The sequence below is a fragment of the Hemiscyllium ocellatum genome, chromosome 12 (assembly GCF_020745735.1).
Source record: "Hemiscyllium ocellatum isolate sHemOce1 chromosome 12, sHemOce1.pat.X.cur, whole genome shotgun sequence".
NCBI classification, from domain to species: Eukaryota; Metazoa; Chordata; class Chondrichthyes; order Orectolobiformes; family Hemiscylliidae; genus Hemiscyllium; species Hemiscyllium ocellatum.
In genome coordinates, this window is record NC_083412.1 from 84718591 (window position 1) to 84733336 (window position 14746).

The 14746-nt window shown below is 43.2% G+C and overlaps 1 protein-coding gene across 5 annotated transcripts in view; it reads right to left on the reverse strand.

Moving 5' to 3' along the window:
- LOC132820866 (cell adhesion molecule DSCAM) overlaps positions 1-14746 on the reverse strand; it is a 597498-nt gene that overhangs the window by 169957 nt on the left and 412795 nt on the right. For all 5 annotated transcript variants that reach the window (XM_060833222.1, XM_060833217.1, XM_060833218.1 and 2 more), the window contains exon 11: positions 125-324. In XM_060833222.1, coding sequence (XP_060689205.1) covers positions 125-324 — 200 coding nt within the window. The remainder of the gene's footprint in view (positions 1-124; positions 325-14746) is intronic.

Genomic DNA, 14746 nt, shown 5'->3' on the forward strand with positions numbered 1-14746 from the left:
GAGGGGAAAAAAAGTCAGTGGCCTGGTAATTGTGGTGTGGGCAGGTTCAATGAATCAACTCATATTCATTGTCTTGTTGTGGGAAATTAAAGCAAGACTTTCTTTTAAGTTTCACAGACAGTACCTGCAACGTAGAAACCACCTCATCTCCAATCTCTTTGGTGGATACAACGTAACGAAACATACGCTCTGGGTCAATGATGGTGTCTTCTTTCTCCCAGCGGACAATGATGGGCTTCTCTCCATGTGCAGTGCAGCTGACCTCTTTCTTCTGTCCCTGAGTTGCCAGGGTGGTGTTTGGGTACGATGTAATCATGGCAGGGACTGCAAATAACAAAGCAATGTGTGGTCAGTCTGAGTCTCATGAAGACCTGACTTAGCTTTGTAGTGTCCCTGAAGGATGCAAATATTGAGCCATGATGATGAGAAATTTGTATGTTAACTGTCATAACAACAATCATTATTTACATTGTTTATCAATATCAATCACACCAAGTACTTTCAAATTATTAATCTGCATTCCATCAGGAAGCACACCTGCCCCTACTATATCAACCATGATGTGGCTTAGGTAGTATTTAGGCATGACCCATAAGTCACAAATTAAAGTCATGCCACTCAAATGCCAGTCAATGACCATTTTCAACAAGAGAGCATCCAATCAGTCCACCTTGACATTCAATGGCATTACTATCACTGAATCCCTGACTTTTGACTTCCTGGGTGTGATAATGGATGAGAAACTCAACAAGACTCACCCTATATATACAGTGGTTACAAGAGTAGATGCTATGAACACTGCAACAAGTAACTTCCTGCCTGTCCACCATCCTCAAGGCACAAGTCAGGAGAGTAATGGAATACTTTCCAATTGCCTGGATGGGTACAGCTCCAATACCACTCAAGAGGCTTGACACCATCAAAGCAGCCTACTTGATTGACAGCTATCCACAAACATTCAGTTACCTCCCTCCATTGATAACAATTAGCAACAGTGTATACTATCTACAAGACAGACTGCAGAAATTCATCAAAGATCCTCAGACAGCACCTTCCAAACTCATGACCACTTCCAACTAGAAGGTCAAAGGCAACAGATACATGGGAACACCACCACCTGCAAGTTTCCTGCCAAGCCATTCCCTATCCTGACTTGGAAATATATCAGCATTTCTTCACTATCGCTGCATTATAATCCAGGAATTTCCTACCTCAGAGCATTGTCGGTTAACATACAGAACATTGGCTATAGCAGTTCAAGAAGGCAGCTCATCACTATCTTCTCAAGGGCAGCTAGGAATAGACAATAAATTTTTAAAAAAAGAAACACAGAAGATCATGTGAGAATTTTACAAGTTCCAGGTTAGTGCATTGTGAACAGTTCTGGACACCACATTTCAGGAGGATGCAGGGGGCTTAGAAAGAGTGCAGAAGACACTTATCAGTTGCTAAATGTGAGGGATTTCAATTCAGAGAACAAGTTGAAAATATATAACAGTTATTCTTATAACAAAACAAGCTAAGAGGTCACGTAATGGAAGTTTTTATGATGATGGTGGTACTTCTGATAGAAGGGGTAAGTAAAATATTTTCTCTGGAATTTGGATCATGGATTTAAAATTATTGACAAGGGATCTGAAATGGAGAGGAGGGGAATCATTTACACTCATAAAATTGTAGGCGGTAGAAAGTGATTCCATAAATCATTTTACAAGTGATTCGAACTCGGGGATGTGGAGTCTGCAGGGTTATTGACAAACAGTGGCCACATGGAATAGCATGATGGATCTTCCAACCAGCAGAGGCATGGTGGGCTGAGTGGTCTCCTTCTGTGCTTTAAGTTCCTGTAAGTCTAAGATCTATATGAATACATTAACACCTTGAAAGCAAATTATTTGGGATTGGCAGGTAATCAAATTCTGGTAATGCAGCTCATGTTTCCTGAGCTGCAAGGGCAGTTAGCCTTGCTGTGTCAATCAATGGTGGTTACATAACTCCAGACTGTGGTCTGCTTCCCTGTTGCCATGGCAACTGTAAGGTAGCAATTGGTTTATTGATTCGTGCAGATGTTGCTATGGAAGTCGAGCAAAGAAGTTAGTTGACTATGCTAATTTGGCACATTGTGCCTTGAACTCTGGCACCTTTACCACAAGATACCCAGCCTGGGCTGCTGGAATGAAACTTCCATCTATCTACTACTTTCCTGTTCATTCATTCACTGGCTGATTGCCCTAGTTGGCCAGAAGGCAGTTTAGAGTCACCCACATTGCTGTGGGTCACATGCAGGCTGGCTCAGATAAACTGAGCCTGGGTCTCATAGGAACAGCACAAATCCCGATCCATTGTTATGTACAGAACTAGCCATTTCTCAAGTCACGCTCCACTTTCAAGTATGACTCATGTTGGTGGAGTCAAGAAAGCCTTTCTAGGGAGATTCGCTCAACCTGATCAAAGCATGTTTTTTCTTATATATATATATCAAGGATAGTCAGCATGGTTTTGTGAAGGGCAGGTCGTGCCTCACAAACCTTATTGAATTCTTTGAGAAGATGACTAAGAAGGTGGACGAGGGTAAAGTGGTAGATGTGGTGTATATGGATTTTAGTAAGGCATTTGATAAGGTTCCCCATGGTAGGCTACTGCAAAAAATACGGAGGTATGGCATTGAGGGTGCACTAGAGGTTTGGATTAGGAATTGGCTGGCTGGAAGAAGACAGAGGGTAGTAGTTGATGGTAAAGGTTCATCATGGAGTGTAGTTACCAGCGGTGTTCTGCAAGGATCTGTTTTGGGACCATTGCTGTTTGTCATTTTTATAAATGACCTGGAGGAGGGGCTAAAAGGTTGGGTGAGCAAGTTTGCGGATGCTACGAAAGTTGGTGGAGTTGTTGACAGTGAGGAAGGATGTGGCAGGTTACAGCGGGATATAGATAAGCTGCAGAGCTGGGCAGAAAGGTGGCAACTTTCTGAGATCTGTGTACATGGACACCAAGATCCCTCTGCTCATCCACACTACCAAGTATCCGACCATTAGCCCAGTACTCCATCTTCTTGTTACTCTTACCAAAGTGAATCACTTCACACTTACCTACATTGAACTCCATTTGCCACTTCATAGTGCTGTGAAGAAGGCATATGGCGTACTGGCTTTTATTGGTAGAGGAATTGAGTTCCAGAGTCCTGAGGTCATGTTGCAGTTGTATAAGACTCTGGTGCGGCTGCATCTGGAGCATTGTGAGCAGTTTTGGTTGCCATACTATAGGAAGGGTGTGGAGGCACTGGAACAGGTGCAGAGGAGGTTTACTAGGATGTTGCCTGGTATGGTAGGAAGATCGTATGAGGAAAGGCTGAGGCACTTGGGCTGTTTTCATTGGAGAAAAGAAGATTTGGGGTGATTTGATAGAGGTGTACCAGGTGATTAGGGGTTTAGACAGGGTTGACAATGAGAACCTTTTTCCACATATGGAGTCAGCTATTATGAGGGGGCATAGCTTTAAATTAAGGGGAGGTAGGTATAGGACAGATGTTAGGGATCGATTCTTTACTCAGCGAGTCGTGAATTCATGGAATGCCCTGCCAGTAGCACTGGTGGACTCTCCCTCTTTATGGGCATTTAACCGGGCATTGGATAGGCATATGGAGGAAAGTGGGCTAGTGTAGGTTAGGTGGGCTTGGGTCAGCACAATATCGAAGGCCAAAGGGCCTGTACTGCACTGTATTTTTCTATGTTTTATGTTCTATATATATAAAAAACCTATTGAGAGATGTTGTTATTCAGTCCTCAGGGAGCATTTGGGACTTGACCGTGAGTCTCTTGGCTCAGAGGTAAGGGCAACAACACCGCACTCAGAAAGGCCCTAGATCAAGGCATGCTCAAAGTGGATTGGCTGCAATGCCAAACTTGACCTAATACAATACTCTCTCCCTAATCTCTCACAAAAGGGCTGAACTTCCCTCCTCCAGGATTTGGAGGACTGGAGGTGTGGGCTATATTCTAGCCCATTCTTGGCTCTACCCTTTCCTCCTGGATCAGAACTCTTTAAGCAGTCATTGTGGGTTCTTAGTACGGTTCCTACAAGCCAAGCGGAGCCCACACAGTAATCCTGAGGGGAATGTGCGAGTGGTGGTGCAGTAATTCCAAGCAGCAAGCAAGGAAGGGAAATCGTCTGCTAAGTTGCAAAGACTCCATGAAAGCAAGACAAGCAAACAGCAGGGTATTACAAGCCTCAGATCAAAAGAACTTTCCTAGCCGCCTGAATTCTGACAGCCAGAGTAAACTAACAAGCTGTCAAGCCCATAACTACATGCTGTAGGGTTCTGAAGCTGTAATTTTGTTCAAAGCTCCGACAGTGACAGAATAGCTGCAGCAATCAGAATGCTTCTTTTCTCTTATTACACACGCCGAGACACAGGTTCACAGCCATCACCCCAAGTACTCACCAATTACCCAATTCATAGCACTGAGGACATGCGGCAAGAGGGTGGAATGCTCTGTCACACTGAAACAGTGTTGCTCTTTTCGAGTGACTGTCCCTTGGATAGAATGTTAAATTTGGGATTTAGAACGCTGAGTCTATACCTCAGGCTGACGTTAAGGATCCACAAGACAAGGTGAAAAGTAAAAAAGCAAGCCTCTTGATTGATAAGGGGATCAAAGGTTGTGGGGAGAAGGCAGGACAATAGTATTGAGAAACATATCTGCCATGATCAAAAAGCAGACCACAATTGATGGGCAGAATGGCCTAATTCTATTCCTATAAATTACAATCTTATGGTCTAATAAATTGCTCTCAACCAAAATCACACAGTAATTATTCATCTCTCTCATAGATCTTTGAGGGATTTGTTTGTGATTGCAAGTATTGTATTTCAAAGTCATATAGACACAAATCGATCTTGTATCCTTTGCTCAAATCTCAACCTGGACGGTGAGTACCGATAGGTTAATCCGTCATGATGTGAGGCTGACCAAACAGTCAGCTAAGAACTCCAGCTGGGATTTCCCTTCTACAAACCTAAATCGCAACCGTATCTTCCTCTTACATTGACCTCCTAATGACCTCTTGTCTTTCTTTATGTCTATTGAGGCAACTTGTGAACGCAGGATCTCTCACTAACATTTCAGTGAAAGTCACAGAGCTAAAAACATCAATACTTGCAATCACAAACAAATCCCTCAAAGATCAATGAGAGAGATGAATAATTACTGCGTGATTTTGGTTGAGAGCAATTTATTAGACCTTAAGATCATAATTTATAGGAACAGAAGTCGGCCATTCTGCTCATCAATTGTGGTCTGCCTTTTAATCATGGCAGATATGTTTCTAAACACTATTATTCTGCCTTCTCCCCACAATCTTTGATCCCCTTCTCAATCAAAAAGCTTGTGTTAGACATGTTAGGACACACTTCTGGGCCAGATGGAACTTGACCTTCTGGTCCTGAGGTAGGTGGCCTACCACTACATCAAAGTTCAGATTCCACTAGCAGCCATGATGGGATTTGAACCTTGAACGTTACCAGGATCTCTGGATTATTCACCCAGTGACAATACCATCCATTCCTACAGTATTTTGAATCAACTCATTCAGACACGATATTTCCTGAAACTTGAACCCAGACCCTCTAGCTCAGAGGCAGGAACATTACCACTACTCTGCGAGAGGCCCCTCAGCAAGAATAATTGATTTTTAAATCAACCTATTCAAATATGTTATTTCACACCACTGAAGCAGGTGGGACTTGCACCTAGGGCTCTTGACGCTGAGATAGGTACATAACCACTGATTTGTTAGACTGCCAAAAATAAATTTTGTCATCTGTGCTCACGGATACCTGAGGAGAAAGTGAGGACTGCAGATTCTGGAGATCAGAGCTGAAAAATGTGTTGCTGGAAAAGCGTAGCAGGCCAGGCAGCATCCAAAGAGCAGGAGAATCGACATTTCGGGCATGAGCCCTTCTTCAGGTTCAATTCCTGAAGAAGGGCTCATGCCCGAAATGTTGATTCTCTTGCTCTTTGGACGCTGCCTGGCTTGCTACGCTTTTCCAGCAACACATTTTTCATCACGGATACCTGAGTCAGTCAAGGTTGATTAATTAAAGTTCAGGTTATTCTTAATCTTGATAATACAATTAATGTGCCATTAACACAAGTCAAGTCAAATTCAGCCAAAGATGCAGCTTTCTTGTCAAGTTAGAAAACTGCAGAGAAGGGCAGAGTAATGAATTGGCACAGTTATAAGGAATCAACCAATGGAGAGCAGATAATCCCTCTGCCATCTGTACTAGAGATTGATACCTAGAATAAAGATCACACATCAAAGACACACTTGAGAGCAACCTACCTTTGGAAAAGAAAATGTATGAGGCTGAATCTTACTTGTTTTGGTGAAGTGTGTGTTGCATCAAGTTTTTTGGGAGGGTTGCTTGTTTTGAGGCCTGGCATAATTTCTCGCTGTACCTTCCAAACTTATCTCATTGACTATCTACCCTGTGCCTATGATGTCGCATACCACCCAACGGTGAGAGACCACTCAGCAAGAATCAGCGATTTTTAAATCTGTTGTTAGCCCCCTTCACCATGTGCCATTCCTAGAACAACTCTGCACCATCAGATACCTTCCAAGGCCAGCATCTCTCGCACATGTCCCATCTTTGAAAGGCCATCAGACAAGCATTGGCAATTCAGAATTGGACCTCACCAGCATCGTAATGGCACCATGTTGAGGTTGTACAGGACGCTAGTGAGGTTTCTTCTGGAGTCCTGTGTGCAGTTCTGGTCACCTTGCTATAGGAAGGATATTATTAAGTTGGAGAGAGTTCGGAAAAGATTGACCAGGATGTTGCTGGGAATGGAGGGTTTGAGTTTTTAAAATAGTCTGGATAGGCTGGGACATTTTTCACTGGGGCATAGGAGGTTGAGGGGTGACTTTACAGGGGTCTATGAAATCATGAGGGGTATGGTTAAGGTGAAATCAAAGGTGTTTTCTCGAGGGTGAGGAGTTCAAAATTAGGGGACCATTTTTTTAAGGCGAGAGGGCAACGTTTTAAAAAGGACACAAGGGGCAACGTTTTTACACACTGAGTAGATTGTGTGTGGAATGAACAGCCAGAGGAAGTAGTGGATGCAAGTACAGTTACATTTAAAAGACATTTGGATAAGTTCATGAATAGGAAAGGTTTGGAGAGATATGGAGCAAATGCAGGCAAGTGGGATGAGTTTAGTTTTGGGAAAATTAGTCATGGATTCATTGGATTGAAAGGTCTGTTTCTATGCTGCATGACTCTATAACACTCTGTCTCTATGGTTAATGGCACATGGCTAACACTCCCTTACATACAGAATCATGGGCAACAGTACATCCCGGCCTGACAGGCTCAATGCATTCTACAATTACTTTGAACAGAAGGTCAGTGAAATGGTGTTACTGATCCCAACAGTCTCGGATGTACTTTTACCCAAGGTCACCCCTACAACCATCAGACCAGCCTATTTGAGAGTGAAACCACAGAAAGTGACTGGCCCAGATGGAATCCCTGGCTGCCTACTCAGATCCTGCACATAGTGCTGGTGGGACTATCTACAGACATCTTTAATCTCTCCTTACTTTGAGCTGAAATCCTCACCTGCTTCAAGATGACCACCATCATCCCGGTGCCAAAGAAAACTCATACAGTGTGCCTCAATGATTACCGCCCTCCATAACTATGAAGTGCTTCAAGAGTTTTGTCTTGGCTCACATCGACTCCAGCTGACCAAATTGCTTTGATCTTTCACAATTCACTCACTGGTGCAACAGATCCATGCTAGACACCATCTCCCTAACCTACACACATCCCTGGAACATCTAGACAATGAGGATACCTACATCAGGACCCTACTTATTGGCTACAGCTCTGCCTTCATCTTAATTCCAAACAAACTCCTCTCCAAGATCTAGGTGTCGATTCCCCGCTCTGTAACTGGATCCTTGACTTCCTGATCCATTGACCACGATCAGTGGGCTAGATGGAGTCTCTGGCTGTCTACTCAGATCCTGAACAGAGTGCTGGTGTGACTATCTGCGCACATAGTGCACATAGGCGGCATAGTGGCTCAGTGATTAGTACTGCTGCCTCACAGTAACAGGGACCTGGGTTCGATTCCAGCTTTGGGCACCTGTCTGTGTGGAGTTTTCACATTCTCCCTGTGTCTGGGTGGGTTTCCTTCGGGTGCTCTGGTTTCCTCCCACAATCCAAAGATGTGCAGGTTAGGTGAATTGGCCATGCTAAATTGCCCATTGTGTTTGGTGCATTAGGCAGGGGTAAATTTCGGGTAGGGGAGTGAGTCTGGGTGGTTACTTTTCAGAGGGTCAGTGTGGACTTGTTGGGCCAAAGGGCCTGTTTCCATACTGTAGGGAATTTAATCTAATCTGTGAGAATAGACAACAACTTTGCAACCATAATTCTCAATACCAGTGCCCTGCAAGGCTGTCTACTAAGCCCCATATTATACTCATTATACATGCACAATGGGAGGGCCAAATGCTACCCCAACTCTATTTACATGTTTGGTGATGACAACCTGATGTAGATCAGATCTCAAACAATGACAAGACAGATTATAGGAAAGAGATTGAGTGCTTAATGGCAGAGTGTAAAGACAATAATCTCTCCATCTATGTCAGAAAAATGAAGGAGCTGGTCATTGACTCTGGGAAGCAGAGTAGAGGGCATGGTCCTGTCGGCATCAATGGTGCTGAGGAGGAGATGGTCGAGAGTGTCAAATTCCTCGGAGTGATGATCACCAACTATCTATCCTGCTCCACCCATGTTGGCGCGATGGTCAAGAAAGCACAACAATGTCTCTACTTGCTCAGGAGACTAAGGAAATTTGATTTGTTCACAAAGGCTCTTCCCAATTTTTATAGGTGTACCATAGAAAGCACCCTATCTGGATGCATCACAGGTTAGTATGGCTACTACTTTGACTAAGACCACAAGAAATTATAAAGAGTCTTGAACACAGCCCAGTTCTTCACGAAAAGTAGCCTTCCATCCATTGACTCTATTTACACTTCCCACTGCCTGGGGAAAGCATCCAGCTTAATCAAAGACCCCACACACCCTGGCTGTACTCTCTTCCACCCTCTTCCATCAGGCAGAAGATACAAAACATGTACCAACAGATTTAAAAACAATTTCTTCCTCGCTGTTATCAGAATTATGAATGGACCGCTCATATATTAGAGTTGATCGTTCTCTGCACCTTCTCTGTAGCTGTAACACTATATTCTGCATTCTGTTCTATTGCTCTAATGTACTATTGTAAGGTACGATTTGCCTGGATAGCAAGCAAAACACTACCTTTCACTGTATCTTGGTACATGTGACAATAATAAGTCAAATCAAACCAAAGTAAATGAAAAAAGACATCAAAAAGAAATTGCCCTCTGTGCTCTGACCCACTTCCTGTCCTCGACCTACTGTAAACATAAAACCTATCAGTGAATTCCAAACAACCTATGTTGTACTAACATGGCAATATTGTGCAGCTGTATCCTCTTGTTTGCAGCATCCTTGGAAGTTTCACAATTGATGGGACACTTTTCATCAGCATTCAACACCTTGGCACTCTCACACATCATGCATTGAAAATGAGCAAATAAATATTTGTAAATGAAATGTAGCTGAAGTTTGCATGCGAATGCTTCAAGTATTTGCCCTTTAGTGTTTGAATGTCCAGTAAAAGTGGATCCTGTATTTTAGATGATTAGATTAGATTCCGTACAGTATGGAAACAGGCCCTTCGGTCCAACAGGTCCACACCGACCCTCCGAAGAGTAATGCACCCAGACCCATTCCCCGACATTTATCCCAGACTAATGCACCTAAGGGCAATTTAGCATGGCCACTTCACCTGATCTGCACAACTTTGGACTGTGGGAGGAAACTGGAGCACCTGGAGGAAACCCACGCAGACACAGTGAGAATGTGCAAGCTCCACACAGTCACCCGAGGCAGGAATCGAATCTGGGTTCCTCGCACTGTGAGGCAGCAGTGCTGACCACTGAGCCACTATGCTGCCATTTCTCCCATCAAACTGACATTGGCCATGCCCCCTCCCAACCGGTGCCCAACATCCCCCACCCCCCACCCCCACCCCAACCCCAGCCCCAAGCTGCGGCATTGTCCCGGCCATTTTTCGGTTACATCCACCATCTAGAAAAGTGACGGCAAGGAACACAGCTCATGGTTGAAACTGTCAGCACTGGGCTATGGCTGGTTGCTAGGATCCTCCCAGATTTCCCATTTCCCCTTTTACATCCTGACAACCCACTTCTGCTCATACCGCCCTGCACCCTTCCCATGTGCAGACCCATGACACTGAATTTTCCTCTCCAACCATCCTCCCTGCCCCTATGACATTCCACCTAAGTAGTGACCACCCCACCCACTCCCCACCACACCCTCCACTGGTGAGGCCATGGGTGGTGGTCAATGCCAATAAATCCCTTCCTGTAAACTATTATGCCCTAAATACAAAATCTGTGCTGCAGCCATCTCAATGGTAGTTGTTCGTACAACCTGCAAGTCTATAGTTCCTGAGAGGCCTCCAAATAGATTGAGGAGTGACCATGAAGATATTGGGAAATGGCGGAAGCCAATGTCCATGGATGAGAGGTAGGTGCAGCTGATGTTAGTAATCCAATGGCCCAGTCTAATGCTTTGGAAACCTCACACTGTGAAGCAAGTGGAATTTATATTCAAATAATTCACAAAATCTTAACAATCTCTGGTAATGTCACCAATAGGCTGATTGTTATAAAAACCCATCTGGTTCACAGATGTTGCTTCAGGATGGAAATGTGCCGTCCTTATCTCGTAGGCTTTGGCCTACTTCCACATCAATGTGATTAGCCATTAACTGGCCTCAGAAATGACTTAGCAGGCCATTCAATTTAAAGGCCATGACGGATGAGCAGCAATTTCTGGGCTTGCTAGCAGTGCCCAAATTCCATGAAAAAATATACAAAAAAGGCTTCAGGACATCAGGGGATTTACAAGTGCTGTCCAGTGCTGGGCTGTTCACCAGCCATATATAGGGAATCAGGTTCCTATATGTCAAACACAGGAAATGTTAATATAATTGTCACACGTTTGATCTTCCTGTTTAATGCACTGCATGATAAAATTCTAGATTTATCATATGTCAAAGCAATGTTTATTATTGCAACCTATATACAAGATATATTGGTGTAGGTCTCCCTTTATGTTTTACGCTTTGTGGCTAAAGAAGGCAAACAGATAAATCTTTAGTGTACTTCAGCATTACACTGAATGATTTGCACACTCGTCATGCTTCAAGGTGTGTTTCAGCTCCTGTTTACAATAAAAGGGATGTGTGTAAATGTCCCTTCCAAGGGGGAATATAAAATTCTGTAATTGACATTTTAATGGCCTTAAACAAAGCTGGAATATAGAGAAGTACTGTGAATATAGCGAACGCACAAGGCGATGCATTCTGGGTTACTGCACCTTCTGATGTTATATTCACATGCGTGGGAGATGTGTAAAACTGGAACTTTTAAATAAGCAAACAAAGGTGATTAGGTTGTAAGAATGTAATTCTGTTGAAGAAAAACAAAATACTCCAAAAACTATCACTGTTCATCTGATTGGTGCAGAAGCTATCATTTCTCATAGCCTTGAGCCGCAATGAATATTTTCCAAACGCTTCAGAATGTAAAACTAAGTTAAATGTGTATGTCTCTCATGCTATTATCAGAGGTGCCTGCTTCTTTATGATGGCACACATATCATCCAAGCATGGAACTCTCCAACCATATTTAAATTAACAGTCCTCTGCTAAGAATTATATTGGAGATGAGTTCCCTTTTTATGCATTTGTGTAATGAATCCATAAATCTGTTCTTTATAAACAATGTCTGCTAAAACCATGCACGAAGGAAATCTAATTCCCCCCAACCCTGATTGCTCATAAAGGAAATGTCACATTTGGGTCACAACTGGCAAATTTCCAAGCATTTTGTACTTGAGCCAGTGGAAAGCACTCAGTTGCCGATTTAAAATGGAAAAAGTGAAGGGACTGAAATGCACAGGCTTACTCTTAATAGCTTCACACCAGGTTACAACTGAATTAGCAACATGGTTCCGTAATCCAACAATGGCTCAAAATTTGTTGTTACAACAGCAGTGAGACTAATATTGATCACTGTTGTTTAAGTGCAAATGGCACAGCAACTTCAGGAAAGGTCAATCATGTGTTAAAGTGCAAAAATCCAAGAGGTGCTGTCAAAGTTGTCCCATTCATTGCGAGCTTTGCCTAAGACAGACATTTTACTGTCTGGGTTAACATTAAGCAGCATGGAAGACAAATTGGATAAAAGAGAAAAGAAAGACAGGATTAAAACAGAAAGGGAAAGTATAAGAACATACTTGGGTTTCACGAAATTCTCTAACAATTAAAATCTGAAGAAATAACAATTCCATAGCATTTGCACACTAGATATGAATTAAACAAGCCTCAGGAAGTTAAATCAAATCATTCTGAGTCAAGGAGCAAATTACTGCAGAGAGAGTTGTAGAGTCCAACAGCACGGAGACAGGCCCTTCAGCCCAAACTGGTCCGTGCTGATCAAAATGTCCACGCTAACCTCATTTCCCTGTACATGGCCCGTATCCTTCTAAACCTTACCCATCCATGTATTTGTTCAAGTGTTTTTTAAATGTTGCTAATGTGCCCACTTCAGCCATTTCCGCTGACACCTCATTCCATATACATATTACCCTCTGTGTAAAAGTGTTGCCCCTCAGATTCCCATTTATTCTTGTCACTCTTACTGGAAACTGATGCCCTCTAGTCCTCAAATCTCCAACTCTAGGAGAAAGACTGAGTGCATTCACTCTATCCATGCCTCTCATGATCCTGTACACTTCTATAAGATCCCCCTCAGTCTCCAGCAGATGCTGGAATCCATTCTGAAACCACAAAATGCTGCAGATCACAGCAGGTCACGCGACATGGAGAGAAAGCAAGCTAACATCTTGAGTCTAAATGACTCTTCATCAGAGCTGAAGTGAAGTGTGGAGGGAACAGCATTTATACTATAGTGGGAATGGAGGAGTGGAGTACTGGGGGAGAAATGATGTTGATAGTTCAGATTAAATGATTGGAATATGAGAATAGCAGAACAATGGTGTATGTAACTGCCAGGCTGGAAAGAACAGACAATCCTACTGCGTGGGGAAAGGAGAGAGAGGGTGACAGAGAATGTAACAAGTAAAGCTAAAAGAAAGGAAAGGAAAGGTTTCACAATTTGAATGTGTTGAACTCAACATTGATCCAGAAGGTTGTAAAGTGTCTAGTTTGAAGGTGAGATGTTGCAGTCTGACCTTAGCATGCTGCAATGCTCCAGCGAATCACAGGGAAAACTGGATGACCAACAAATCTTAGCAGGACTTATACACTTAATCAGAAAGTACGAAGGAGTGTTGCTGAACAAAGAAACCTTGGAGTGCAGGTTCATAGCTCCTTGAAAGTGGAATTGCAGGTAGATAGTATAGTGAAGAAGGCATTTGGTATGCTTTCCTTTATTGATCAGAGTATTGAATACAGGAGTTGGGAGGTCATGTTTTGTTTTTACAGGACATTGGTTAGGCCACTGTTGGAATATTGCATGCAATTCTGGTCTCCTGCCTATTGGAAAGATGTTGTGAAACTTGGAAGGGTTCAGAAAAAATTTACAAGGATGTTGCCAGGGTTGGAGGATTTGAGCTATAGGGAGAGGCTGAACAGGCTGGGGCTGTTTTCCCAGAAGTGTCGGAGACTGAGGGGTGACCTTATAGAGGTTTACAAAATTATGAGGGGCATGGATAGGATAAATAGACAAAGTCTTTTTCTTGGGGTGGGGGAGTCCAGATCTAGAGGGCATAGGTTTAGGGTGAGAAGGGAAAGATATAAAAGAGATCTCAGGGACAACTTTTTCACACAGAGGGTGGTACATGTATGGAATGAGCTGCCAGAGAAAGTGGTGGAGGCTGGTACAATTGGAACATTTAAAAGGCATTTGGAGGGATATGGGCAGGGTACTGGCAGGTGGGACTAGATTGGGTTGGGATATCTGGTTGGCATGGACAGGTTGGACTGAAGAGTCTGTTTCCGTGCTGTACACTTCTGTGATTTCATGACTCTATCTCATCTTCAAACTGGGCACTTTTCAACCTTTTGGGTTCAATATTGAGTTTAACATCTTCAAACTCATTCCTTCCCTTCCTTTTAGCTTGATTTGCTGCCTTCTCTGTCACCATGTCCTCTGTCCCCTCCCTCCACTCCAGTGGGACTGTCAGTTCTTTCCAGTCTGGTAGTAAGACACCCCATTGTTCTGCCAATCCCACACTTTGATTAATTAATCTGAACTATCAACATCCTTTCTCCCCCACCACTCCAAACACACACACCACCGCCACCCCTCCCCATACTGTACGCTCCACACTTCACATCAGCTCTGATGAAGAGGTATCTCGATTTGAAACATTAGTTTGCTGTCTCTCCATGGATGCTGCCTGACCGGCTGTGCTCTCTAGCACTTCTTGTTTCTGTAAGTCTCCTTGGCTTTTACCAATTAATTTAGAAAGTATTGATGATAGCCGATCAATCTCTCCAGATCTAAATAGTAATTATTGAAAAATGTGGAGCCCCATGCCCTCAGTTCTAATTGTTGTTAAAGATTGTTCTAAATAAATCCT